This window comes from Nothoprocta perdicaria, unplaced genomic scaffold (assembly GCF_003342845.1).
Source record: "Nothoprocta perdicaria isolate Ctin4 unplaced genomic scaffold, notPer1 scaffold_25, whole genome shotgun sequence".
NCBI lineage: Eukaryota > Metazoa > Chordata > Aves > Tinamiformes > Tinamidae > Nothoprocta > Nothoprocta perdicaria.
Window position 1 is genome coordinate 2,803,460 of NW_020455477.1, and position 26,229 is coordinate 2,829,688.

The following is a 26,229-nucleotide window of genomic DNA, read 5'->3' on the forward strand; positions in this document are numbered from 1 at the left end:
GGCAGCCGGGCACGGAAGCTGACAAACCCCAGGGCGCGAGTCGCGCGCGTAGCGTCACTGCGGCAGCGCCAACCCCGGCCACGAGGCCGTGGAGCATCAGCTGCACCAACCAGAAACTCTCCCGCGGGCAGCGGCAGCGCCTTTTTAACGAGGCAGACCACTCTACAGCACTCACATTAGGGCAGCAGCATTAAAGTTTCTGATACTACTGATTTGCTTACTCTGGTAACAGATTAAATTCATTATTGACTGGAAACTCTCCCAAACAAACACCCTGTCAAGAGGAATCACCGTCTGGGAACAGGTTTGGCAGACGAGCCAGGGAACAGGGATCTCTTCCCATGGGGAAGCAGCAGGTGGTAAAGGAAGGAGCTACTCACAGGAGACACGGGTGGAGCTTCATTACTCCAATTACTCATCAACTGCAACGCTGCTTATGCTGCAGAATCATCCTGATCTCAAGCAAAGCAAGTTGCCTACTTTACATCACCTACGCCACATCATTCTGCCCCTTCTCTTCACGGGGGGCACTACTTCAACGACGTGCAGCCTTTGGAAACTCCCACCTGTGTCAAGTGCTTGGACGCCAGCCCGTGCAGGGCTGGCCTAAACTGAGACACCAGCTCTGTGCGCTGCCCCGAGCAGAAGGGGATGCTCTGCCTCCTGGCAAAACTGCACTTGCAAGAGCAACTGAATCCCTGGCAGTGTTTCCTGGCACTAAGCACACACCTATAAGACAGGCAGAGGTGTGCTCACTGCATCAGCATGCCCACAATTGCTTTAAATGTAGCTAATGAATGAATCTGGGATGCCAGACTTCAGTATAACCTCCTTTCCATAAGTCATTCCAAGTATATATACACAGAAACTGCACAGGACACCAAAACCTGCACCTCCTGTGCTCTCTCTGCATCCAGTTGCTGAATAAAAAGCTATTATAGGTATGTCTATGACACGGCAAACACAGCTGAGCCCGGATTTCAGATACAGCCAAATGGAGTAGATGACTTCACTGCTTAATATAGGGCTGCAGACCATTCCATGGATTTATAGAGAGTTATTACGTGTATTCTGATACTAATGATTGTGGCCTAAATCTGTGAATTGAAAGGAGCAGAACTAGTTCAGATAGATGACAAAACACAGTGGGCAGGGCCACACATATCTAAACTCAACTGTGGAAACTGAAATATCTCAGGCTGACTAGAACTGTATTTACAGGGCAAATACAGGTCACAAAACTTTAGATCTACATTATAAACTGTCCAGAAAGCAGAAATTAGGGAGGTAACAGTGCAGCTGATGGCTGAAATGAAGCAGGAACACAAACAGGCACCAGAACGGGCAGAGCTTAGTCTAGAAGGTGCCTTAGGATGTACATTGCTCAGCTGGGGCAAGAACTTAAGCCAGTCGAGTTAGAATTCAAGAGGACACATTCAGGAAATTACCTCCTGTTACCAAAGGAGCCATAGTTCAATATCAGTGAAACGAATAGGTAAGGAGCTCCTGCCTGATGGATAAGGTAAGACAAGGACAGGGCTGCTCCTGTTCACAAGGGCTAGAAGGGCATGTGCTTCTGATGGAACTAAGCATGTCCCTAACAGTGCCTGGTGACCAAGTCCATACAGATCAAGACAAATATTTTAATTTAAATAATATTAGTTATGTTTGAATAGGAATATATAAACAACTTTGAACATAAGCATTACTATAAAACTCCATTTCGTTCAGACTCAATCTCATAAAGTAAAAGCAAACAATAATTCCTTACTTGATAAAGACCTAGTACCCTTAGCACAAGAGATATTTAACAGATTCTATCTCCACCCAAAAGTGGTATCTGAAGCACAAATCCCTTCCTTGGAGATGGCCTAGGGAAGGCACTACCCCAACGCCGCTCATTTGTTTAACAGCAAGTCCCCTGCTACTCCAATCTGGTTGGGGTCTGCTGCTTGATCCTCAATGCACTGCAGCAGAAACAGGCTACAAACCAACCTGCTCTGCAGGAAAGGGATCTGAGGGACCAACCACTTGCTGACCTCAAGAGGCAGCAGATACCGCTGCATTGTTCAGGCTGTGCTGTATCGTGGAGCAGGCAACCTCCTGCCCGAAACGTTAAAGGGTCTTTGGCTAAAAATGCAAGAGCTACTCCCCTAGAAAGCTCTGGTTTCCATCTTCTGATGTCTCTGCAAGCTCACCACTGGCTGTGTTCAGTTACTCTAATGATCAACCATTCTTGCAGGTATTATTCCTGTCTGATTTTCCCATTTAATTTGTCCAGATGCAGCTATAAACAACTGGTTTCTGTTTGTTCTCCACAAACAGATTAGAGAATTTCTTGTCAAGAGAATGAACTCAGATGCTGAAGAATAACTGAAGGCATTTTATCAAAAGATCATCACATATAAAAAAGCACTCCCTGTGTACGTAATGTGTAATGTATTCTCACCTCCATTCTAGGTCAAGTGTACCTTTTAAAGGCCATTAGGCATCACCTGTTGTCCCCAAGGATTTTATCCTGACATTTTAATTATTCCATAAAAGATGATCTAACAAAAAAAATAGCACTTAAATAACTTCAGATACTCAGCTAATAAGAATGTTAAAAGTAAGAGCAAGAGCTTTTGACCACTGTTTTTAATGAGAGTTCTTCTCCTAAGTCCAATTCTAATCATTCAAATTAGCTAGTTAACTGATAGGCAAAACTAAGCTCTGGAAATTAACATGTTAACCAATTACTTTTTTTTTTTTTTTTTTAATTCCTTCTCCATCTGTTGGCAGTCATAATATTTTTTTCCTATAGCTAAGACTTTTTCTAAACAGCATACAAGAAGGCACTCTCCTACACCCTCAGCGCATGCATATGCTTCTGGATTTTAAACATTAGCCTACTAATCTGAAGCCTAACATAATTTAGGAATAATACTCTAAGGCCTACTCTCCTATTAAAAAAAAAAAAAAAAAAAAAAAAAAAAAAAAAAAAAAAACACCAACTTTTATGGTTACAACCATCCAACCAAAGATGATATGCTCATCTGTCCCCAATTGTCCCGCAATTCTGTCCCCAGGATTATTTTCAGGAATTGCAAAACTCAGTCATTGTTAATTCAGATGCATCTTTCGAGCTAAAGGCAAAGACAGAAGCCATAAAGATGCAAGTTGAAATAAGAATGGCATTTCTCACACACCTGTAATAACTGCAGGGACAGACTGCACGTAACAGTGCATGACAAGGGATAACAGCAACTGCAGTGGAAGGTTGCAAATATAATAAGTCAGTTTAGGACAGTATCCTAGTGTAACAAGTCACAGCTCAAGGGAAGTTAAAGAAATAATTCAGGTGGATCACCCAGTCATAGAAAAATAAGCTGCCTAAGCTGAAGTAATTATTTGTTTATTCCTCTTTGGCTGCTGAAAGCAGCCTGTAAGTGAAGGAAGAAAAGTGTTTTTTTGGAATTAACTGGGTTCCAGCACCTCATCATTCATACACGCATGTTTTTTAGTAGTCTTTGTCCAAGCTAACTGTTTCTCAAAGGATGTAAAGTACATCTTGCTTCTCATTCCCCCATCTCATTTGTTCATGTATGAAAACTGCATCACCTTAAATATGTGAAAAAGCAGAATCCTCAAATACCCACCATATACATCAGAATGTCTCTAATCATCACCATGGCTGTTTGATGATCATTCCACGCTTGGTTTAGTGTCTGTAGAAAGTTGTTATTCAAGGAGTTTAGCACATCTTCTCGCACCTATCACAAAAAAAAAAAAAAAAAAAGAATGCCATGGAGCCAAATTAGTTTCTTCTGCATCATTTAAATATTCATAAGTCTTGCTTAAAAAAGACACACAAATAAAAACAAAACTCCAACTTTGCTCCTGTTATCCTGAATATCGTAAGTTCAGTTTCCAGGTGTTTCACGTTTTACTTCAACAGAGAAAAAGTACAGCTTTACATCAGTCAAAGCAATACCAAAACATCATACAGAACCAAATAATCAAGCATATTATCTTTCAAAGTAATACCTCTAGTCTCAAACGTTACAAATAATTTTATATAACTTCTTGAAGTTTTAATTGCCTGTGCTGTAATATGCTGTAATGCTTCAATTAAATCTTAACTTCACTAACACAAACCATTTCAGCATATAGGGTAGTACTAGAAAATACTACACACTGGAACATGTACAGGGAAACATGTGCAGGTACAAAATTGGTCATGATGATATTTAGTAAAACATACCAAGACAGTATAAAACTGCAACAAACAACAGTCCTGATAAGTAACCTTCATTTTTTTTTCACCTCGTTATTCTATTACAATGTTTCATGAAAGATAAAACTCTAGAATTTCTTCCAATAATGAGAAAAATAAAAATTTTCAAGGCAAGTCTGACGAAATGTTTCCTGCCCCTCTTTCAAATGCAGGTGGGCCAAGGGCCTGCAGAGTGGGGGGGGATGACGCTAGCAGCAGCAGCACGGGCTCTAGCCCCAGTCAGGGAGGTGCAGAGGGACGTGGCTCTCAGGCACACGCGAGGCTGACACGTCTAGGCAGGGCTCTGCTTGGAGCTGCTGCAGCTCTGCGACACTCTCCTTGCACAGCTGGGTTTGCAGCTGCACACACAGTGATCTGAGCTTAAACGGGGAGAGGATTCTATGGCTTAAACTCTGCACCTAAGTAGGTAAATGGTTCAATAGGCAAAGACTTTATACAATTTCTATTAAAGACTCATGGCTGTCACTTTATAAACAAGCAGCTTCAACACCAGTAGTTGTAAAGTTGGGCTTTTTTTCCTAAGTTAACAGAACTAGAACCACGTTTTTATTTGTCACTCAAGTTTCCTTCAGTGAGAAGGAAAGGCAGGCCAGGGAGCTGCCTGAGGCCGGAGCCCGGGGATGCCGCACACCACAGCGCAGCCCCCGGAGCCGCGGCCGAGCCCCGTGCCGCGCTCAGGTAGCCGCAGCCGACGGCAAGGCCAGCGCAGAGGCTAAGGTGCAAGGCTCTCGATCCAAGCTGATATTTAGGGCCCAAAACACCCAGCCTGGCTCCTGGTCATCAACGCACGTGCAGAATGATGCCCAGTATTTAACCGCAAGCTTTTCACAAGCCACCAAGCCCACAGTTAGACACCCTATGCTCCTCTACCGGCATTTCCTGATACAGAAATCCCTTTCCTCATGACAGCAACTACATCAAAACAATCAGCCAATTGTTTCTAAGATTTTATTTCAGTTAGAATCAGAAACAATTCATTGTTGTGATCACGCAAACATTGTGACCATGCAGCTTCCCCACATGTGAGACCTGAAGTATTTTGACAGTCTAGTCATCCAGCCTCATTAACTTGGGATACCTAATGCTCAGGTCACGGCGACTGCATCACCTCCCATTGAACTGCCAACACAGACATCCTGTCTCTTTCTGTCCATGCACATGCTAGCTTACCCACCCTGCTCCCATAATTTAGTACAAAAATTCAAAATATGAATTCTCAAGATAACTTAAAAAAAGTGCTTCTAGTGTGACTCCAGCTACCTGCCAATATTATGAAGAACTGAGGAGGATTTTTACAGAGACAGCCTGAACTTCTTGTTCTGCTGTCAACTATTTTCAACACGACAACCAAAGCAGAGAACTCCTTCTGCACAAACTTCACCTGACAGAGACAGACTTCAATATGCAATGAATGAGATACCAACCAGACATAATCCCAACACACAGGCTCTACTCTTCTTCTCTGCCAGACAACCTTCCACTACAACCACTTTTCTGCACAAAAATTGTTCCGTTCCCCTGCAGAAATACAGCACCTGCATTTCCTGTGGAGCTATATTTTATTCCCTACACTAGATGCCAGCACCCTGGATGCACCAGAGCTAGTCACCTTCACAAGTTCTTTTCTTATTTCCTTTGAAGGTCCAAAAAAAGCAGCTGAGGAAAACGCAGCTTCCTACCCGTTTTGTATAAGCCAGGTCAGCAGCACTTCCCTGCAGATGCCCTCTCTTTCTGATTTTTTTTTTTTGGTCCTTTTAATAAAGCCAACTTACTAATTTTGGCTGTGCCAGTCCAACAAATGGGCTGGGTGTCACACTGCCCACATTCCCCAAATTCCTGGGGGCAACCAAGATGTTGGTTTGGTGCCTTCAGAGAGTGACATGTGCTATTACGTCTCTAACTCATATCCTCGTCCCAGTACAGTTTGCCCTGTCTTGAAATTTTTGTCTGCCTGAAAATCAGCTGTATCCTAGTGTAAACAGGAATGTGTATGGGCTGGAAGGAGGCAGGATGTCTGTGTACTAAGAATTGAAGCAGGCAAATAAAAAACCACACGTAACGAGCTGCAGCAACCTGCACCCACATCGACTGCAAACCGCTGACAGACGCTATTCCATTATTAGAGTATTATTAGACAAACACAGCGGCAAACACAGCATAAAAATAAAACATTTTCACAGTGCAGAAGGCTACTTGCATGTACTCCATAAACTTACATGGGCAAAGCAGGAAGCACAGCATGGCACAAACCATCTGGCTCCATGGCATCTCCCTGCTAACACCAACTGACCCTTGCTACACCTACGAGTCTGCTTATAGTTTTCAGCTTGCTCAAAGTTTCCCGAGATGTTCAGCACTGCTGCCCCCCAGGGCTGCACAACCTCCTCCTTGCTTTTGGGAAACACACCAGGATGTTGCAGGACACACACAGCCCTGCTCCTCTGCTGCAGGCTTCTGGCAGCAGCTACCATTTATCCTGCCTCAAGCCAACCAGCAGCATCACTGCACCAAGAACTACTTCACCTACTAAAATCTGCCAGAAGATTGAAAATAGCACTGCCCATGCAAAGTCAAGTACCCTTTGAGAAACATAACGCTTAATTTCCAAATGCAGAACACAAAGATGCTCCATAATCACCCATCAGTATTACTGAAAAAATATACTGTAATGCACAAAACATGGTAGTCATAAAATGACATCTTTGGTGGAAAGAATGACTTGCAGTGGTGTGGGGGAAAGAATATTTGCTCTCTGCTGTCAAGAAGGAAAGCTTTCAGAAAGGGTTTCTGCCCTTCCAAAGCCATAAGAAAAAAAGTCAGTCTGGAAAGTGTTCAACAGCAGAATGTTGCCTTCTTTTAGCTGAGCTCGAAGAGATCTCCACACCCGTGTCCCTGAAGCCGTCCGTGAAGGGCTTTGCGGGCATACCCAGCTCACTAGGCCTGTCCATATACAGTCTACCAAACAAACTAGTAGATTCCTAATTTATACACAGCCTTCTTATATTTGCAGAAATAAAATTTTAAGACTTTTGTCTCCCTTATTTTACACTGAATATGACATTAAGGAAACACAGCAAGCGTCTCCCCCACCTCTAAGAACGGTACACCAGTATATTTTTCAATTCCTTTAAATAATTCTCTGCCACGTATACACAATGCAGACTTAGGGCACAGCACTTGCTTAGGGCATCTGCACAGAGGCCACAGCAGGAATCACTCAGCCACATCATCCCCAACACTGACACAACTGGCTTGCCCGGCCCAAGCCTAGGCAGGAGAGAGGCAAGAGACAAGGCATCTCTGGAACAAAGCTCTGTATTTATTACAGTTATTCATCTTCTAGGAAAACAAAAAACAAATAAATAAAAATAATAACCAAAAAAAAAAAAAAAAAAACCTTTTAGGTAGTCTAAAAGATAATACATGAAAAGCTTAATTTTCAAGTTTAGTAGATCTGTTGCTTTAACAAATTTACTAACACTTCCCCAGAAACATCTGCTTACTCCCACAGCTGCTGCCCTTTGAATGAAAGGAGAAAAAATAAAATAACATAAACCCCCCCACACCCAAAACCACAAAAATACGGTGGATCCCGATTCGTGCCGACTTTCAGGCAGTTTTCCACTCCCTTTCACTCTCCGCATAATTTCACACCTTGACAAGGTTTTGGGAGGTCACTGCGGGGAGAGGAGGATGCGGATGGGGGCCGGGCCACGTCCCGCACTGGCCGCCCGGCTCCTGGCACAGCCTAATGGTCCCGGGGCGACTGTCCCTGCGCAGCAGCTCCCAGGTCTGCTCCTGCCTCCCTGCTTCACAGCCCCTGCACAACCATCTCCTGATGGCCGTTCAGAAGAATTAAAGTTATATGACATTTTATACTTGAATTGCGGCAAAAGGCTTTAGCACTTCTTACTCAATACCATTTTAAAATTTAATTTTATACATACTATGCTTTAATAATAATCCCAACAGACCCAAACAAGTGTAACGTCTTCATGCTGTGCTAGATGCCAGAGTGTCAAGGACAGCCCATTCCTGTGAGTGAAGCTCCCTGGCTTACTACTTACATCCTGTGCACTTACACTAACCACACATGCACCTAGCACTTTATTTACAAATAAACAGACTATAACAGCAATATTAAGTATTAAGTTTTCTTGTTTAGATGTTAAATAATTTTCTACTTTAAAGTGTTTAGTTTCTTTCCAATAAAAATACTGGGCGAGCAGGACTTTCATCTAGCAATTAAATGGATATAAAACAAAGTCCTTGCCTATGCCACACCGAAAATAAACTCTTACATTCCAAACTCAACAAATATTTGGAAAAGCATCTGAATAAATACACTGCCCCTACCCAGGCTCTGCATCCATTCTTGATTACCGAGCAGGACTGCAACGCTGCAGGAGTGGAACTTGCTTGCAGAACAGTAACCAGCAGATGCTGAGCGCAAAAGGCAATTCTGCTTCGAGGATACCAGAGAGCCCAAAGTTGGGTTTGGCTTCTCTGCAACACTGCCCTGCTCTCCTTTACTAACCACTCACCATTTCTGACATTTTCATTTTGACAAAAGCTAGTGGGTTTCAATAAACAACATTTTACTTGGCAAAATTCTTCCTGCTCAAACTCGTGTATCCACCCGTTGTTCTTTGAATATAACTTTACAAGACTGGTAAATAGAATACACAGAGTAAATAACAAATAACTGAAAATGAAGATTAGTTTAATTTTCTGTTATAAAAAACATGATAAAAAACAGTTAAACACTGTTTTATCTATCTTACAATTGGTACTTCTGAAATGCTACATCATGATTGTGTCCGATATTATTTTTAATAAACAATAAACTTTTTTCCACACTTCTGGCTATATCTATTCCAACACAACATTCTTAAGGAAACTCCAAAAAGTAGCTTGGAATCTAACGAATATTCTACAGAAAGTTGTTTTTTTCGCCCCCCTAGTTTTCATGACTTTAAGGAAGTCACTTTTTTTCCTTCTCCCTCCTGGAAAGATTCAACTTACAGGTGTGCATCACCAGTTACCTGATCAAGTCAGACGTTTTAAATTAATGGCATTTAACTACAGACACTCAATATTAGGCCTTTTCATTTAAGAAACTACTTCAACTCTTTGCACTTTCTCTGAGTTTTTAGTCATCCATTTTCATCCTTTCCAGAGATACCCTTTGATGAATCACGTTAAAGATCAGAGCATCAGAGAACAGTTTTTAAAAGCATCAGATAAAGAGCACTCAGTATCACAAAGATTTTCACTACATCAAATACCTGTGAAAGCCTCTCAGCCACTGCAGTGATAGGACAAACTCACAGGATCCTCAGCTCCCTGTCCATTTCACACAACCAGTGCTCCAGAAAAATGAATTTTGCATAGGGATAATTTAAATAAGCAGAATAGCAACAGAAAAGTTTGCTCAAATCTCAAAGTTTATATCAAAAAGTTTAGTGTCCTAAATATTATCAAGCATATGTGTAAAAATAAGTATACAGAAGGCACAGAAAGCCTCAATCATTTGCCATATTTTATATGAATAGATTATGAATGCACATATTTTCAAGACAAGTACTTGAGAGGCACAGATGTGCTACAATTATGAGAGCCATAAATTATCTGGCTACTTCATATATGATACTTCAACTCATGCAAACAATAAGAAGTCCCATACTCAAAGCATTTCCTGGACTACAGCTCTTAGAGTTTTAGAAAAGAAATCCTCTTCAATTGTGCCACAGCAGCAACATATTTATCTCTGCATAGTAACAGCAGCAACTCCATTTAGTAGGAACAAAACTTATTTCTACAAAGAATGGATGGGAGATTTATGTAATCATTCAAGAGACATGATTGTGTATGGCTTTCCTAATCAAACCTTGCAATAACAGCCCAAAAATCTGACCCACAGCTAGCACAGACACTCATCTGACCTTGAAGACAGCAGGTAAGGGTTTTGCTGCAAGCATCTTCCCCAGATCTACAATCACATTATCTCTAAGTATTATGTGAGCTCTGAAATGACGAGGTTTAACTTCATTTAAATAACATACTTATTCATCAACACTAAACTTTTCCTCCCAAGGACAAAAGAGGTGCAGGTCCATCATTTATCATGAGATAGGAAGAGCTCTTTTCTCAGATGTTTCCTCAGAAATGTTTCTGCATGTCATTTGGACTGAATTACACAGTTCTGAAAAGGCTGAACTGAGAGAATGCAGACTACTCGGGACTTTTGTTGTTGCTGAGCTGATGCGTTCGCACACTGCCTAGCACCTCTTTAAACAGTGTAATCCCAGCACAACTCTTTCAGTAAATTGTGAATTAGTTCATCAGCCCATAACAAACAAGTTTTTACGGTGGTATTTATTTTGTTCCACAGACGAAAAAACCTGACTGGAATGCAAATCCAAACTTTATCTGAGAAAGTCACAAAATGCCACTAGAAGGCCGCAAATCTTTTTGAAGAATCTCAGATCTCAGCAGCGATGTTTCAGTTAAAGATGTTTCCCATTTTACTTTCAGATACTTTCTATGGTCCACTTTCCATTAGTAATTTACAGAAAACAGAATCTGGAAAATGAAGTTATTTAAGCTTGAATCTAGCTCTAAACTTTTGAGCACAGCAATATGATTTTGACACAAGGTAATATAACAAAGCTAGATTTTTGTAAAATAGACCACTATTCTGAATTCTTCTGTATAAGTAAAATACTCAATTTTAACTCCTAAAATTACATACCTTGTTTATGAGATGCTCAGTGACCACTTCTCTTAGTCCAGTGTAGAGTTTCTCCCCATGTTTATGCAACACCATAGTATACGCGTTCCTATATAGCTCCTCAAAACTGAGACCACTATTGTTCTTCCGCTGGATCTCCTGGATCGCATTTTTCAGGAGATCCCAAATGCTGTTTACATATTTCTCGTCCATGGTCATCTGTAACATTAAAACAACAAAAAAACCACAGTAAGTGTTTAGAATCAAGACAGACCAGAGCAGCAGTCGCAGCTGCTCCCTGCCGCCCGCAGCAAGGGCTTCTGTCACCTCTGGCTCATTTCAGCATCTCCGGATTTCTCAAACTTTAAAAAAGACAGCGTTGACAGAACTCCTCCTTGAAACTCTTGCTGGTTAGGAAAAGCATCACTTGAAACGGTTGAACATTTTCTCCTTTCAATGTGCTAGTCCACAGAATGCAATAGTAAAGTATGGGCAGCATGGAGAGGGGAGATCATGACTGCTGTTATCCTCTTTCCTACTTTTTTATTTATTTATTTATTTATTTTTGCAAAAGATGATGATCAGTTAATTTTCCTCCCATGCTAGCACTGTAGTTGGTACCTTATAAACAATACTGCAACACTGACCTGCTTAATCAGGTTTCAAACCAACTCAATAAAAGACAATAATGTCTGACACAGAATCAGCAACCTGACTAGTTATCAGCTTGAGCTAACGAGGCGTTTATTTACAGAACAGACTTAAGGGCCCACGTATCAGGTGCCTCCTGCAGGGATATTTCAGTGCATTTGAACACATAGAGGTGATCCCGGAGGGGCAAAAGAAATCTCTAAAAGCGCCAGCTGTACAGAACATATTTCTACTGCACAAAGACTAAATGATTTCCTAAACGACAGGCATCAAATCAAGCAGAATGTGCATCTGTGAGCCACACAATATGTACTTTAGTAAAAACACCAAAGCGAAGTTTAGTGAAAGACAGAAGCTCCTCAAAAATTCTCAATATAGCAGCAAAACCATTTTGTCTTCAGCGATGTATCATGTAGCATAAATCAATTTATAATCGCACTTTGTCCAAGTTAGTTGTCAGAGGCTTCAAAATATGATGCTTTCTGGATAAAGCTGCACCTGCAGCAACTGCACAGGCTCCATGAGGGCAGCAACAAGATGTGTGCGCGTGCTACTGCCACCACACAGCGTTTATGATATACTCAGTGATAGGCACCTGAGAAAAACACATTTTAACTATTTCAATTTAAAAGGTATTATTTAAAAAGTTAAGTTCATACAAAAATACATTCATCTAACATTTTACACCTAAAGAAAATAAAGCTACTATTCCCAGCACCACTGTAGAAAAAGAAAATATCCTTGAGTCAACACATGTCTTCAAAGCAGCCTCGAATATGAAAGCAGAAAGGAAGAACTGAGTAAAGAATTGCATGACACGAGAGAGGACAAATGTGACTAAAACTATCCTATCTCTTGGTTCCCTCTTTTTCCACCTGAAAAACACTAAGGGAAGGATGGAAGGAAAGACAAAGAAGACTAGATTTACCTGCATTTGTAATCAAAGGCAACAATAAATACAACTTTTTTGTTTAAATTAGAAAGACACTTCTAGATTTAATTTCAGAATATCAAGTTTTCTAGGCACTATAAACAGAAGTAAAGCTCATAGTAAGGTTCATTTGCTCCCTGAAGGGAACACATGGTAAAGAAAATCAAAACAAGCCACATACTCCTCCATTCTTTTAAAGTCTTTGAGAGTTTCAGTTAAGATTAAAGGTTTTCATGACTACAAACAACAACAATAACAAGAAATCCCTACAATTTACTACTACACTCTCCAGATACCAGAGCTATTAACCTACTAATCTGCATGTCTCTGAAACCTAAGAGTTATGTCAATGTGCATCTAAACACAAGCAACCCACAAACACTTGGGGAAATCCTTAGTCTCTGTTCTCCCTAAATCAAAACTCCAAAATAGCAAAAGAAAAATGATGGAATTGCTAAGCTTTTTTTTTCCCTGCCATCTATAATAAAGAAAGATTTTTCATTTTAATTTGCATTTGATACATTGGTGCCTCTTCAGGGAAATAATTTTCTAAGGCCTTCCTGAACAAGCAATTTTACAAGTACTGATAATGAAGGCAACCATTTAATATTGCAAAGTGCTATCAAAGTAAAAGCTTCTCAGGTTTTATTAAAAGAAAGGTTTTATTTTCAAAGAAAGCACAGACTTAGGGCAACATTTATCTATAGTATTTCTCCTCTTGCCAATCACACAAATCTCTCAATCAACATGACAACCTTTTTATCTGAATTGCAATTTAATTGCCTTACCACATTAAAAACAAAATAAACAACCAAACAAAAACCATGATCAGTATAAATTAGGCAAATCACAGATGACTAGTTTGAGGAGACACTGCAGCACTGCTCTTTCTTTTGCGGTTCCTTATGAAACATTTTTATCTGTTGCACATGAATAGCACACCTAATAATTCAGATCCATTCACAAAACAGTTAAACTGTTCATTACTTCTACTTTTAATCCAAAGCAATTAAAAAAGGTTGAAAGACTTTCTGCAAACTCACTACACACAAACACAGAGCTTTCTGCCACTTACAGACTTGCTTTATGCTTTACATTAATACTATCCATGTGGTTTTCTGAGAAGCAGATTTGCTAACGTGCTCGGGCATCGCGTTCAAAGAGTTGTCTTTTGAAAAGCATCAAACTTGTTTTCTCAGCAGTGACTTCCAGCCAATCACAAATCCCTAACATTTTAAATAACTGCACTATATCAAATAAGTAAATCTTTAGAAAAAAATGTTATATTTTCTCTGAAAACTTTGAAAAGTTGCCTGTTTTGGAACAGAGAAGCTGCTCCTCTGTCATTATCATCTAAAAACTCCTAGATTATTTAAAATGCAAGTTCATCTCTGTTCCCAGTCTTAGGCCAGGCTTGCGCTGACATTTTCCCAAAACAAAACCAGATTGAGATGCTACTTCAAAATCTGCAGATCAGCTTCTCCAACCCCGCCATTAAAAAGCTTTGACCCTCATCTGCAGTCTGATCCAGCAGATTGATTTACGCTACACTAGGTTCCTACAAACTAAGTGATCCACTTCCATAAACCTGATTACAAGATCAGAGCCTACATGCAGCTCCATGCTCACTCCCAGACTGTAAACTTTTATGGTTGTATTTTAAAATCAAATCGTGTGGTTTTCATGCTTATGAACCCGGATTCGGAAAGACACGTTGTTGCCAACACCTAAATACAGGAAATGCATTCACTTACTTCAGTGTATCTGAAGATCTCCTTGCTTTGGAAATGCAAAAAGGGTCAAGTTTGGTACTAGCGGCAGTCACGGCTGTTCAGCTTGGTAAAAAAGCATTAGCTGGGAAAGTTCCAAACTTGACTGTCCTAATGCTAATGATGCAAAGATGCAATTCAAACAAAAACGTCTGAGCACACAACTCTGCCAAAGTGTATCTGGGGGTAATTAGGCCATAACTCACTGTACACAAAGTACTAGAGCTTTATTTTAAAAGACTAGAAAATAAAAACCGCAAAGAACTGAAAGGATCCTCTTCCACAGCACTGCCTCCACACAGGTTCAGCCACATCTAAAACCTTTCTTCTGTCCAATCTATTAAGCCACAGGTGTCTGTCCAACCTATTAAAAACTGTGACAGACTCATTTATCACCATCACTCTATTGCAATTATCTAAAGAGCTAGACCACTAGATAAAGCTAACAAGAGTCCTGAATATGCCTCTTACGACTCTTAGTGACTCCTATCACTCTTAGTGACTCCTTCCTAAGAGCCGACATTACTGATATTACCTTTCTGGAATAACTTCATCAGCACTCCTTAAATCAAAAGGTGCCACCAGCTAGATGCCAAAGTCCAGCTACTAACACACATCCATTCACATACAACAGTGCTAGCTGCCTTCTAGTTGCACAAGTCAAAGCTGCACAGCAGGGAAGCAGGAAGATCAGGGCTTCCCGAGCAAGACTGAGCTACTGAAACTGCCAGTCCTGGCCCTCGGTCTGAAATGCACCAGTGAAGATAACTATGAACTTGTGGCCGTTGCTGTAACGAGGTGTTTGTTTCCCCCGACTTTCACATCCGCACTCAGAAACAACACTGAAACCCCCAGATTTAGACAGAAAATGAAGTATATCTACCACTGGAAACGCAGGTATCTTTGTGTAGGCACAAACACTTTGGAGGTTAATTTCCATTCTGTTCAGCTTTTCCAATAACGTTCCCCTTGAACGCAAGCTCATTTCATATTCTTCTCAATTTAAGTTGTCTTTTGTTCGTTTTGCCTTTACGCTGTCAAAGTTGTTGCTTTCTCTTAGAACCCAAGCTGGAAGTGGCGCGAGGTGGAGGCAGTTAAGGAGCAAACCGCTCAGAACCTACTGAATTCTTGACTGTTTATTCTTACCGGGAGTAGCTACTTAGCCCTAAGGAAGGGGCAGGAGAGAAAGGAGGAAAAGGTACTAAGTGACCTTCCAAATCTCTGTAAGAGGATCCACAGAGGGGATACAGAAGGCATACGGACAGGTACTCGCAAAAGCAGGGGCACAGCTTTTTACCCTTCCTGCAACCAAAATTTCTAGACAAATTCTGTAAAGTTCTCTTAAACATCTAACACCAAGCAGGTCACAATTCTCAAAAGTCGTAATACTGCTGCTCAGATGTTTCTTACAGACCAGCTGCAGGATGCTTTTGGCCATTCTACACAACAGCAAGTAAAATGGATTAATTCAGGAACAATCTCTGCAGAGCAAGGTTTGGCAAAATTGCGCAGAACACACCCGGCACGTGGCTCGTTTTTTTCCAGGGCATCCTTCAGGTCTAGTGCTCCAGGGCACTGGAGTGACAAGTGCCTGTAATTACAGCCTGCAAATGTTTATGCTCCCTCTACCTTGAAGGAAGTGAGTGGATACCAACAATTAAAGTTAGTTAGTAGCCCTCTGAGTAAACATTTGCTGCTAGTAATTGCAGCCTGTTCTGTCCCCTCTGTCCCCATGGGTGAGGGGACAAAGAGCTGACTGCTGCTACCTAGACCTGGGCTGTCCCAGGGGGCCAGACCTGCAGCCCAGGAGACACAAAACCAGCAGTCTCCATTTCCATTCCAAGAAAGGGACTTCATCAGGACTGTATTCAATCATCTGTTACACAACAGTTAGCATCCTTTGCCTTGATCCTTCCTGGATGAGCTAATCCAGGAAAAAAAAAGCAGAAGTGACATCTTTCTCATGTCAGAAATTTAGTAACATACATTTTTTTTTTTTTATAAACTCTTCCAATATTATTAACAGACAGGATTTACAATGATGGAGAAATTCTTCAACTATAAGCAGACACAATAATTTCCTATTAATGACAAGGAAAGTGCACTATTCACACTCCTCCGAGGCTTGAAATCTTCATCAATATGTAGATATCAACACATCTGCATGAGGAAACAGGCTACACTTCACTGCCCAAGAAACATTTTTAGTAAAGAAGTCAACAATCCCACTCACACTGAAAACATGTTCACAGATAAAAACTAATAGCCAGATACAACAGATATAATACTCCTCCACACAGTTACAGGAACAGATTTTGACTGCTATACACTGAAAAAACATGAATGGAAGCTAAGAGAAGAGACTAAAAAAAAAAAAAAAGTAGCACTTTGACCTTCCTACTCTTCTTTTGCAGTTAGCCTACCCCACTGTAGTCATTTGCTGCAGGAGTTAAGGAAACCATAGCACTGCATCACCCAAGCTGGTTTTAATAACCAGATTTTTGCTTGTAGGTGACCTGTAACAACAACTACAGACGGTGATACTGTACTTACCACATCTTCTAGAGGTGTCAGCAAATGACATTATTATACTCCCTCAGAGGGTGTGGGGAAAATCTGTAGATAACTGACAGCATCTGGCAGTGATCACTTAAAATACTCTCTACTGGCATCACTTTTACCATCTGTGGTGTTTCTTCACCCAGCTCTGATGTCCAAGACTTACTCTTGTTTTGGCGGGTTACCCTTACCCTTGGCTTCTCCAGGTCCCAGCTGCAAGGAGTACTGAAGGCCTACGCTCAAGCAACCAGCAGAGTTACCAGTACTAATAATCTACTCATATCCCCACAAAGGCTGGCAGAAAAAAAAAAATCAACCAAAAACAGCCAAACAGGCTCTGGCCTCTGCAAAACAGCTGGGATTCCGTGCAAGTAGCTGAAATGAAGGAATCACAACTGCCATCTCTCCCATCTCAATCAGGTTTTGCAGAGCAAAAGCAGAACTGTAAGTAAGCAGAATTCACAGTTAAGGGAAAAAAAAAAAGTTGTTTTTGTCAATTAAAGCAGAAGCCTATTATTATTATTATCAATTAAAGTGTAGGATTTGGGGTAAAAGCCTTTTCCCCCTCATTTTTAATGCCTTCAGCAGCAATAAAAAGCTATCCTGCCAGCATGCAGATGATGAGGTGAATAGATTAAAACCTGATTTCTTAAAAGATGAAGTCACATCTCCCTCCTAGTGATTTATAGGTTTGCTCTACCTCCAAGGCACTGTCTCAGAGCACTATTGGTCTCATTACAAGACATAACCTTAACTAAGGTTCTTTTAAAAGCATTCAATTTCAAAAACATTCAATTCAAATAAACATTTCCACAATACTCGTTACTGCTACGACGCCTGAAAGGTGAGAATGATGACAAGATACTTAAAATGAAACCTCGTATTTCCTAAGAGCACTTCAACCTAATAATAGTAAGGAAGAGCTGGTTTCTCTCACTGCTTTGGAACCTCTGCTAGAGCTGAGGTTTAAGTTTACATTGTAAATCAAACTGTTCTTTCATATTTAACTTCATGAGATAACAGAAGAATTGTGAGATATGGTTTTTGGCTTACTTCAACAGTCCTATTTCTGATTTTGCATGGATTACTTAAGGTGCAAATAACACCCATGGGGGGGGGGGGGGGGAAGACAGCAAGGAGTACAGCCCACCAGCTGGGCAGGATTGTAGAACTCAAAAAAGTCCATTCTGAATGACACAAAGAAAGAAATGTAAACATTTGACATCAAAAACCAGCCTACTTGCTCTTTCCTGTCCAGAAGAACATCAGTATTTTGAAGAACGAAGGAAGAGAAGGTCAGAGTCATCTTGACTGACTTGAAAAGCAGCAATCTTAAACCTAGTTTCCTCAAATTCAAGCTAAGGGGGAAAAAGCAAAACCGAAAGGCTTGTGTAACAGCAGAAGCCGAACATCCCTCATCCCCCCAGATTAACCTTGGGGATCTCAAACCCAATGGGACAGACAAGCAGTTTTGCACATCGAGAGTTCAGATGTGGCCCCTTTGGTGTCAAATGCAGCTTGTCAAGTATGATATGACAGGCAGGGAAAGAGCAGCACAAAACGTTATCAGTTGTGAGGCAGTCCCTGCAGCATTTACAAGGCCACACCAACAACTTCATTCACACTGCAGTATTGCTCTCCGCAAAAGACTTTTGCAACAGCTAAGGGTGAACTTTTCGGGGTCTTGGGGCTTTGTAAACAAGAGCAAACTACCACAAAGTTAGTTCTGCTTCCCATTTCCCCCAAGCAGCTGGCTTGGCTCAACTGGCCACATGCAGGCTCTTATGCTGCAGCGGAGGCAAGGCGGCGCAGTCCCCTCCCACTGACGTTACTTCCTATTCCTCAGAGCCATAAGAGCAAAAAACAAACCTGTTTGTCTAAAATCTATCAAAGTTGATGAACAAAAGTGATAAATTGCTGGAATTCTTTGCCAAAGTGGCATTTTTTTTTTTTTTCAGTAAATCTTTTATATTAGTTATTTGTATAATGTAGAAACTGTAATAGTTCTTAGGTATAATGGAGATATATTTTTCAATCTCGGTTACAAACTATAAGGGAAAAGGATTCTACACATCTGTCGTACACACCTGTAACCTCTGTGGCAGACACCAAGTCTCAGAGGTATCAGCTTTTCAAGTGAAAAAATTCCATTAGTTCATTAACCTACAAACAATTTGTCATGTAAGAATTGTCCAAAATCAACTTTTAATTGTTCAAAGAGGAAATCTATGAAACACACACCAGATATTGACACAAATACAGACCATGTGCAGATAACACACACACACACACACACACACACACTTTCCTAGGACACCTCAAAGCCAGTAACACAGTAAGTTATTCTGGGGGCTGCAGGGCAGGAAAGGAGACAAGGAGGACCCGCAGAGGTGTCCTGGGCTTGATGACTTCTTTTCCATAGTAATACCAGTATAACAATCGAAGAACATTTATGGTATATACAAGACAAATTTTATGGGAGATAAAGAGACAGGAAGGTCCTCCCCCACTCTCCTCCCCAATTTACCAGCGGAAGGGTAAGAAGACAACACACTTAGCAAGTCAGTATTGTTGCAATCTGGCAATAGCCTTTCTTTTTTGCATCATATATAAACCAGTTGCAGACACACATAGCAGCAGTGTACAGAAAAGCAAATCTAAAAATGGGGGAAAAAAAAAAAGAAAAAAAAAAAGTGTTACAAACAGAGGTTATATTCACGTATACGAGATTATTAAAAATTTGGTCCATCCCAATTCCACTAACATGCTAAAAACAAAAGGAACAGCAAGCAAGAAAGAAAGAAGACAAACTATAACTTCAGTAGAGATCCTTCAGGGTCAAAATGTAAGAAATAGAGGCACTTCCCGCATTCAGACTTCCTCCAGTACAAGAAGAGAACTTCATGATTTTTGGATGACGTAAGTTACAGTTTTTGATTTCGTCTTTCAGATACACAATTTCAGTTACTATCGTCAACCCTCCTGACTTTATTTTTATATTAAACCAAAAACTGGCATTTCCACAGAATGCATCTCATCTATTACCATAAAAAATAAAGCAAGTTTTCCATGAATGTTACATACTCTGTAGTTTTCCATGAATGTTACTACACTATCTAACCTAAAAGCAAGACAGTTTCAGCCTTCAAACACTAGTTTTATAAATAACTAAAGAATCTAGTTAACTCCACATCAATTTAAATATTTAAAGTTTTCTCTTCCTTACCATATTCAAATACTAAATGCAGATTTTTTTTGTCCCTTCTCTAAACTGTATGAAATGTTCTACATAGGAATCCCTCTCTAAAATCGTCTAAGTAATTATTTCTCTTGGTATACCATTATTGCATCTTTACCAATAATAATAATGGTTTTAATTGTACTAAGAAAAACAAACAAACAAACAAACAAACAGGCTTGGTTTTGTTCATTTTCTTCTATAATGCCTAAACCTAATCCCTGTTTCCTCAAAACTGATTTGGACAAGACAGAGGAGCTCACTCCTCCTTCAGCAGGTGGTTTTCTATATATACTACTAAAAGCCTAATTTAATGTTCAGTGATCACATGCATAACCTGTGGGTTGAGAACTTAGGCTGAACTGTAACAGAATCATTAAGTTTTGTGAATAGACTCAGTCTAATTGTCTCAATAGTACCCATCACAATCTATCATAAAATATTTTTATCACATACAGAGACATGCCAGGCTGCAGAATTTTCATGGTCACGAAAATTGAAAATTTAGAAGTTTGTGCATTGAGACTACCTGCCCTCTAGATCAAAGGCACAGACTCCAGAACACCCATTTGAAGTTATGGGAAGTGCCACGTTAGGCAACATACACCTATCCGGATCAGATTAAAAGAAAGCAACTTTGGAAAATTTTTAAGAATGTCCCCATAAAAGGCTTCCAAGTTATATATATATTTTTTTACATGGAATATCAAAATTGCTAGTACATTTCTAAGCATCTTTCGTATCTCCTTTATCCACCACTGTCTAGCAGGAAAAAAGGTTAATTTCTGTTTAAAAATATATTGCTACACAACACAACAACAGAATGGAAAGAATCCTACCTTTTCACTTAAGCCCTGGGTAGAATGGTGTAATTTAGAATCTTAGGAAACAAAAAACAAAAGTGCAGATTTCACTAAATACAGAAAAAAAGCCACGAAAGGCAATATAAACTCCAATGCTGTTCAAGGGGGCTTGTTCAAAAATCAGACTGGTTCTAATGATAATGGATGTAATGACAGTTGCTATCTGTCCAATTATGACCAAACTAACAGGGAAAACAAAAACTCACAACTGAAGCCCACACATCTACAGAAGTGTGAAATTCTAACAGACATTCTTATACGGAAAGGAAGATTATGTGCTTCTGGCCTACTTGTCAGACCCAGCAAAACTGTAATTAAAAAGCAATATTTACAGTTTTTTCTTAAACTACTCAAAATAAGCCTCACATCAACACCTTTTCCATTCCAGTAAGACAGCGGGTGTTTAGGTGTTCTGGTCTTTTTCATGACACTGTTTCAAACTTACCAACATTTTAATTGTGAAGAGCTGTTAATACTGAGGATGCTATGGCAGTCATAGCTAAGATGCTCTTTAAAAATATGCTTGTGAATATTAAAGAAAAAAAAATCACAACGCCACCTATGTAAAAACATTACATTAAGTCAACCAGGTGGTCGGTAGTGAATTACAGCACTCAGTGCATTTACATTATTTTAATTAGAGCCAAGGAAGTCTGCAGTACAATATCCTCCAATTCTATTATCTTCTTGTCCCCTATGTCCTACAGACCAAATACATTCACCAAATACATATAGGCCATAAGTTCCTTACAGCTCTTATGAAGGTCATAAGACCAGCAATGCACATATTTTTCATGAGATCTAAATGGTTAAAAAATTGCAGTTCAATATATTTTTCTAGGGACTATCTGCTATGAAGATGTTCAAGGAAGATATAAAGTCTAAATCAACTACTTGAGCTGATAGACCTACATAATATAAATAGCAGCACAGACTTAAGGCACCTCATCTCAGCTTGCATCATAAATTTTCTAAAGTTCAAAACAAACACACAAGAAATCAGTATTGCCTTAGGAAAGATATAAATATACACACACACACACACACACACACATATATATGCTTTCTGACCATTCAAAGCCTGAAACAAATGACTGTTAGACTTCAAGAAAAAGGAGCAGTCAAAGAAAATATCAACTATAGCATTTTCTCATATGAGATTTAAATCCATTTAGTCTTTCTTCAAATAAAGTTCTGAGGACTTAGAGCATGGATTGTTAAATGGGTTTAACAGGAACGAAAGACTGACTGCCTTTGTCAAAAGACTGGGTGAAGCAAGAATATTCTTGGTCACAAGTATTTCAAATAAAATTAATCAGTGAAGTTTTATATGTACTTAAAAGACTCATTCTACTGCAACTGCATGTGTAGGATCTATGTAAATGGTTTCCAGAATTCCAACTATATAAAAGTGATCCACCAGAACAGATAGTTCTGAGTGCTGGCAAAATACTATTTCACAGTAGTCTATTCAAAAGAGGAAAGAAAGCTCTGCAGGAAATGAAAATGATTAAAAGCAGTGAAATAAAAATACACAATTATAACGTTCAAACACAATAACCTATTTCAGATCATGCTGGTTTTCAGAAGGACCGATCCAACCAATTTGGTGTGATGACAATGGAAATACTGCATTAACAGAGATGAATTCTTGTAAAAATGTTCATTCCACACATTTTCAAATGTTATACATGCAGCTTTGAACTCAACTGCCAAATGCCTATGGAATTCTAATATACTGTTTATTTCTTTGAGAAATTTGCCCCCCACACAATTATTTTTTAAACTTTACACACTGCTCATTTAAAAAACATCTAAGACTACTATTTTCACTAGCTAAAATTAACGCAACGAAGCAAGTTCAAATACACTTGCTTGCTGGCGTAGACATCTCTCCAATAGCTTCTAAGCACAAAACTGGAACGCTTTGACACCACTTTTCATCGATGAAGTAAATCATGATAAAGTCAAATGTGTGATTGAGAGTTTTGAGAGTATTCTCTTGCCCAGCAGGAATGGCTCATTGAGAACTAAACAGCAAAATTGGGGGGGACTTTTCTGAGTACTTTAAGCTAAACTGGGGGTGAGAAGACAACACCACCAAACACGCCACTAACCCATTTGTTGCAGTAGTACATGTGCCTGCATTTTTGCACAGTTCCCATACTATATTGCACTATTATTGCACTCCTTCAAATAATAAATGATACTGACAAACTATATTCAAAATACATCACTGATAATTACACAATGCAAATCACGTCAACGGTGTCCAACTACAGCATACTTCTCTTTTTCTAGTACTCAGGAATCTTAGACAAGAAATTTTCAAGACTGCTTAAGACAAGAGAACCTGTACTCAAGTTAAGCTCCATCTACAGCTACAGTGAATAAGGTATGGACAGACTATACACAAATAAAGACTAATATTACAAAGGTGCCAAGAATATTACAAGCAGTTATTGAAAGAAGCAAAATGCAAGTCTTCTACAGCAGCAGATAAAATTATTAAACTTCATGATCTTAATGTGATCAGTTTGCTTTACTAAATACACACTGAACTTCTTCACAAACTCAGTAACCTTTATTTTCATCATTATTTCTAGATTTATGAACGTTCAAGGTCTCAGAAGAATGCACTTTCATCTGGACTATTCCTGGAACAGAGAATTAATTCAAGCTGAACAACAGAACACAAAGCAGTTCTTTCTAACAAGCTAGTATTTTAAATTGGGAAAGAAATATTTTGTTTCTATTATGAACAGAAGAACTGGTTAAGGTTATAGAAAATAGTTTTCCTCAATTATTTTTGGTTACTCTACAACTTACTCTACAACTTACTTCAACATAGAATCCCTAGAACTCAAAGTCATTGCTCTTCGAGGAAAGACTCACAGCTCATACCAGGAACTAATAAATGCTAAAAGACACTTGAAATGGGAGATACTCTGCCACCAATAGCAAAAAATTACAATAAAGTATCCTGAAGACGACTAATTCTAAGCATGAAAATCTCTCGGTGCCACAAACGTTCTGGTCAATTTTCACTACTTGAAATTGGCGTGACTTCTAATACTACCGAAAAAGGAAACGTTAAAGCCATATTATTGTGCAAAATATTATTTCTCTATTCCTTTTATAAATCTAACAGTACAAATAGAAATATAATAGTATATAATACTGTTATAAATATATCAGTAATCAAAAAAAACAGAGAGATTATAAAAACAAGAGATGTGAGATCTATGAAGACCTATGAACTTATTCAGAGGTAAATAAAGTAAAATTGCTGTGTATGTACAGCCTTACCTGTCCAATTTGGCTATCTCTAATTTGATATACTAACCAAAAACTCTCTTCTTGCATAGGAGCAACAGAACAGAATCAGGTAGAGATATGATTGATAAGACAAACTGAAGTAGCATATGAAGAGCCTCCCAACTCAAAACTGAAGAGTAGAACCAAATTTACGATAAGAGTAATTGAAGTACCAGTGACGAGAGTATGAATTGCTCGCATTCTACATATAGATTCCATCCTGCAAACAAATGTAACCTCATTGAAATGAATACTCCCACTGCAGCCACTGGCCCTATTCACAGGGCCAAAGCTTTACAAACACTCTGATTACTAAAATAAATGGTGACTGAATTTTACATGAAATACAACTATAGCCTTCTGCAACTATAAAAGATAAAACCCTCAAAGTCCCTCAGCCAAGACTGCTTTTCTATAAACGCTCTATCAACAGGACGTCAACAAAATGTCTTACGAAAGAAAATCCATTGAAGGGAACACCCCAAAAAGCGCTGTCAACAGACACCAGCGAACACTTGAGAGCTGTAGGCCTCGATGCCTATAGGTGCTAATTGCATTATATTGGGGAGAGGACTTTTTTAAAGACTTTAAATATATGTAGTCTTTAAGTAACTGAAAAGGAAAACGAAACAATGTTAACACAAATAGTTTGAGAAGAAGAAAAATGATAACAACGCTTGACTTTCACTAAGAATAGGCCTCTGTATGAGCATTCTTCACCCACCATATGCCCATTTGCAAGAACAGTGAAAAAATAAAATGTAATCTGAAGTTTACCCCATTGTTGAGGCTGCCTTTGTTGGCTGACCCACATCTACATATGCACAGAGCTGCATGGCATGGATCTCATTATCAAATTAAAAATTGCTATTTTGGGTGTAGTTTGCTATAAAACATGGGTATAACTTTCCTCACAGTTTTTTTTTTGCACAGGTTTTCCAACTATTTATTTGGAAAGCCCTGGCCACATTGCAGTAAGCTTTTTCCTACATACCCATAATCCAAAATAACCCAACAGTAATGACATTCTTGAAAGAGACTGCTTAAAAAATGTATATAATTTGAAGATCAAAACCCTCTCATCAGCTAAATCGCATATATTTGCTAGCCCACTTTTTTTCTTCTGACCTTTACCACTACATGTGGCAGCCAATGATTACTTCTGAACGTGGAGGAAGAAGAGCAAAAACCAGCACAGCTCAGACGGCTACAACTCCATCGCCTGCTGCGGTGAAGGACTCTTTCATTTCGCTAGCCGGAGTTTCGATGAAGCAAACATATTGATATACCCCATGCCGGGGAGATGAGATAAACAGGTACGTCCAGTTTCCTGGCGAAGGCAGGGCACGCTGGCTGCGCAGCGCGGCCCGCGGGGCGCAGACCTCACGGCGCAAGCTGCGCCGCGCCGCGCCGCGGAAGGCCGTGCCTCAAGCCGGGATCTCTCGGGGCAGCCGCGCCGCGGACACGCGCCGCTCCGCTCGCTGCTGCGGCACCAGCCCGAGCTGCTCTTCCGCTGGGAGCCTTCACGAGGCAACTGTCAACAGGGTTCACGGGCTCCGCGGCGCTGCCGCCCGGCTCGCGGCGATGCGGCGCGTTACCTGCGCCCCTGTCTGTTACCCGGGCCCGTGTTTACAGCCGGCCTGCCGCCCCCCAGGCCCGGCCACGGCGCCAGCCAGGCCCGGATCTACAGACGTGTAACGTGCGGGCGCCGCGCGGGGCCGCGACCAGGCCATGGCGGGACTCGCCCGCGGCCCGGCGGCCTCCCCGGCGCAGACAAAGCGGCGCTGCCGCCGCCGGCCTCCTTCCCTCGGCGGCGGCCGAGCGCCGCCCGCCCGCGCAGGCCCCGCCGCGCGGCCGGTACTCACGGGGAAGGCGCGGATCCGCATCTTGG

General features: G+C 40.3%; 1 protein-coding gene across 2 annotated transcripts in view; it reads right to left on the reverse strand.

Annotated features, from left to right (window-relative positions):
• CUL3 (cullin 3) overlaps nucleotides 1-26,223 on the reverse strand; it is a 44,516-nt gene extending 18,293 nt beyond the window's left edge. The window contains exons 1-3 of one of the 2 annotated variants that reach the window (XM_026040050.1): nucleotides 26,204-26,223; nucleotides 11,031-11,228; nucleotides 3,639-3,752 (exon numbers count right to left, since the gene is read on the reverse strand). In XM_026040050.1, coding sequence (XP_025895835.1) covers nucleotides 3,639-3,752; nucleotides 11,031-11,228 — 312 coding nt within the window. In that variant the 5' untranslated portion in view covers nucleotides 26,204-26,223. Of the gene's footprint in view, nucleotides 1-3,638; nucleotides 3,753-11,030; nucleotides 11,238-26,203 lie in introns of those variants that run through there. The other variant, XM_026040049.1, reaches the window with a different exon arrangement.
• Between the last annotated feature and the right edge of the window lie 6 nt (nucleotides 26,224-26,229).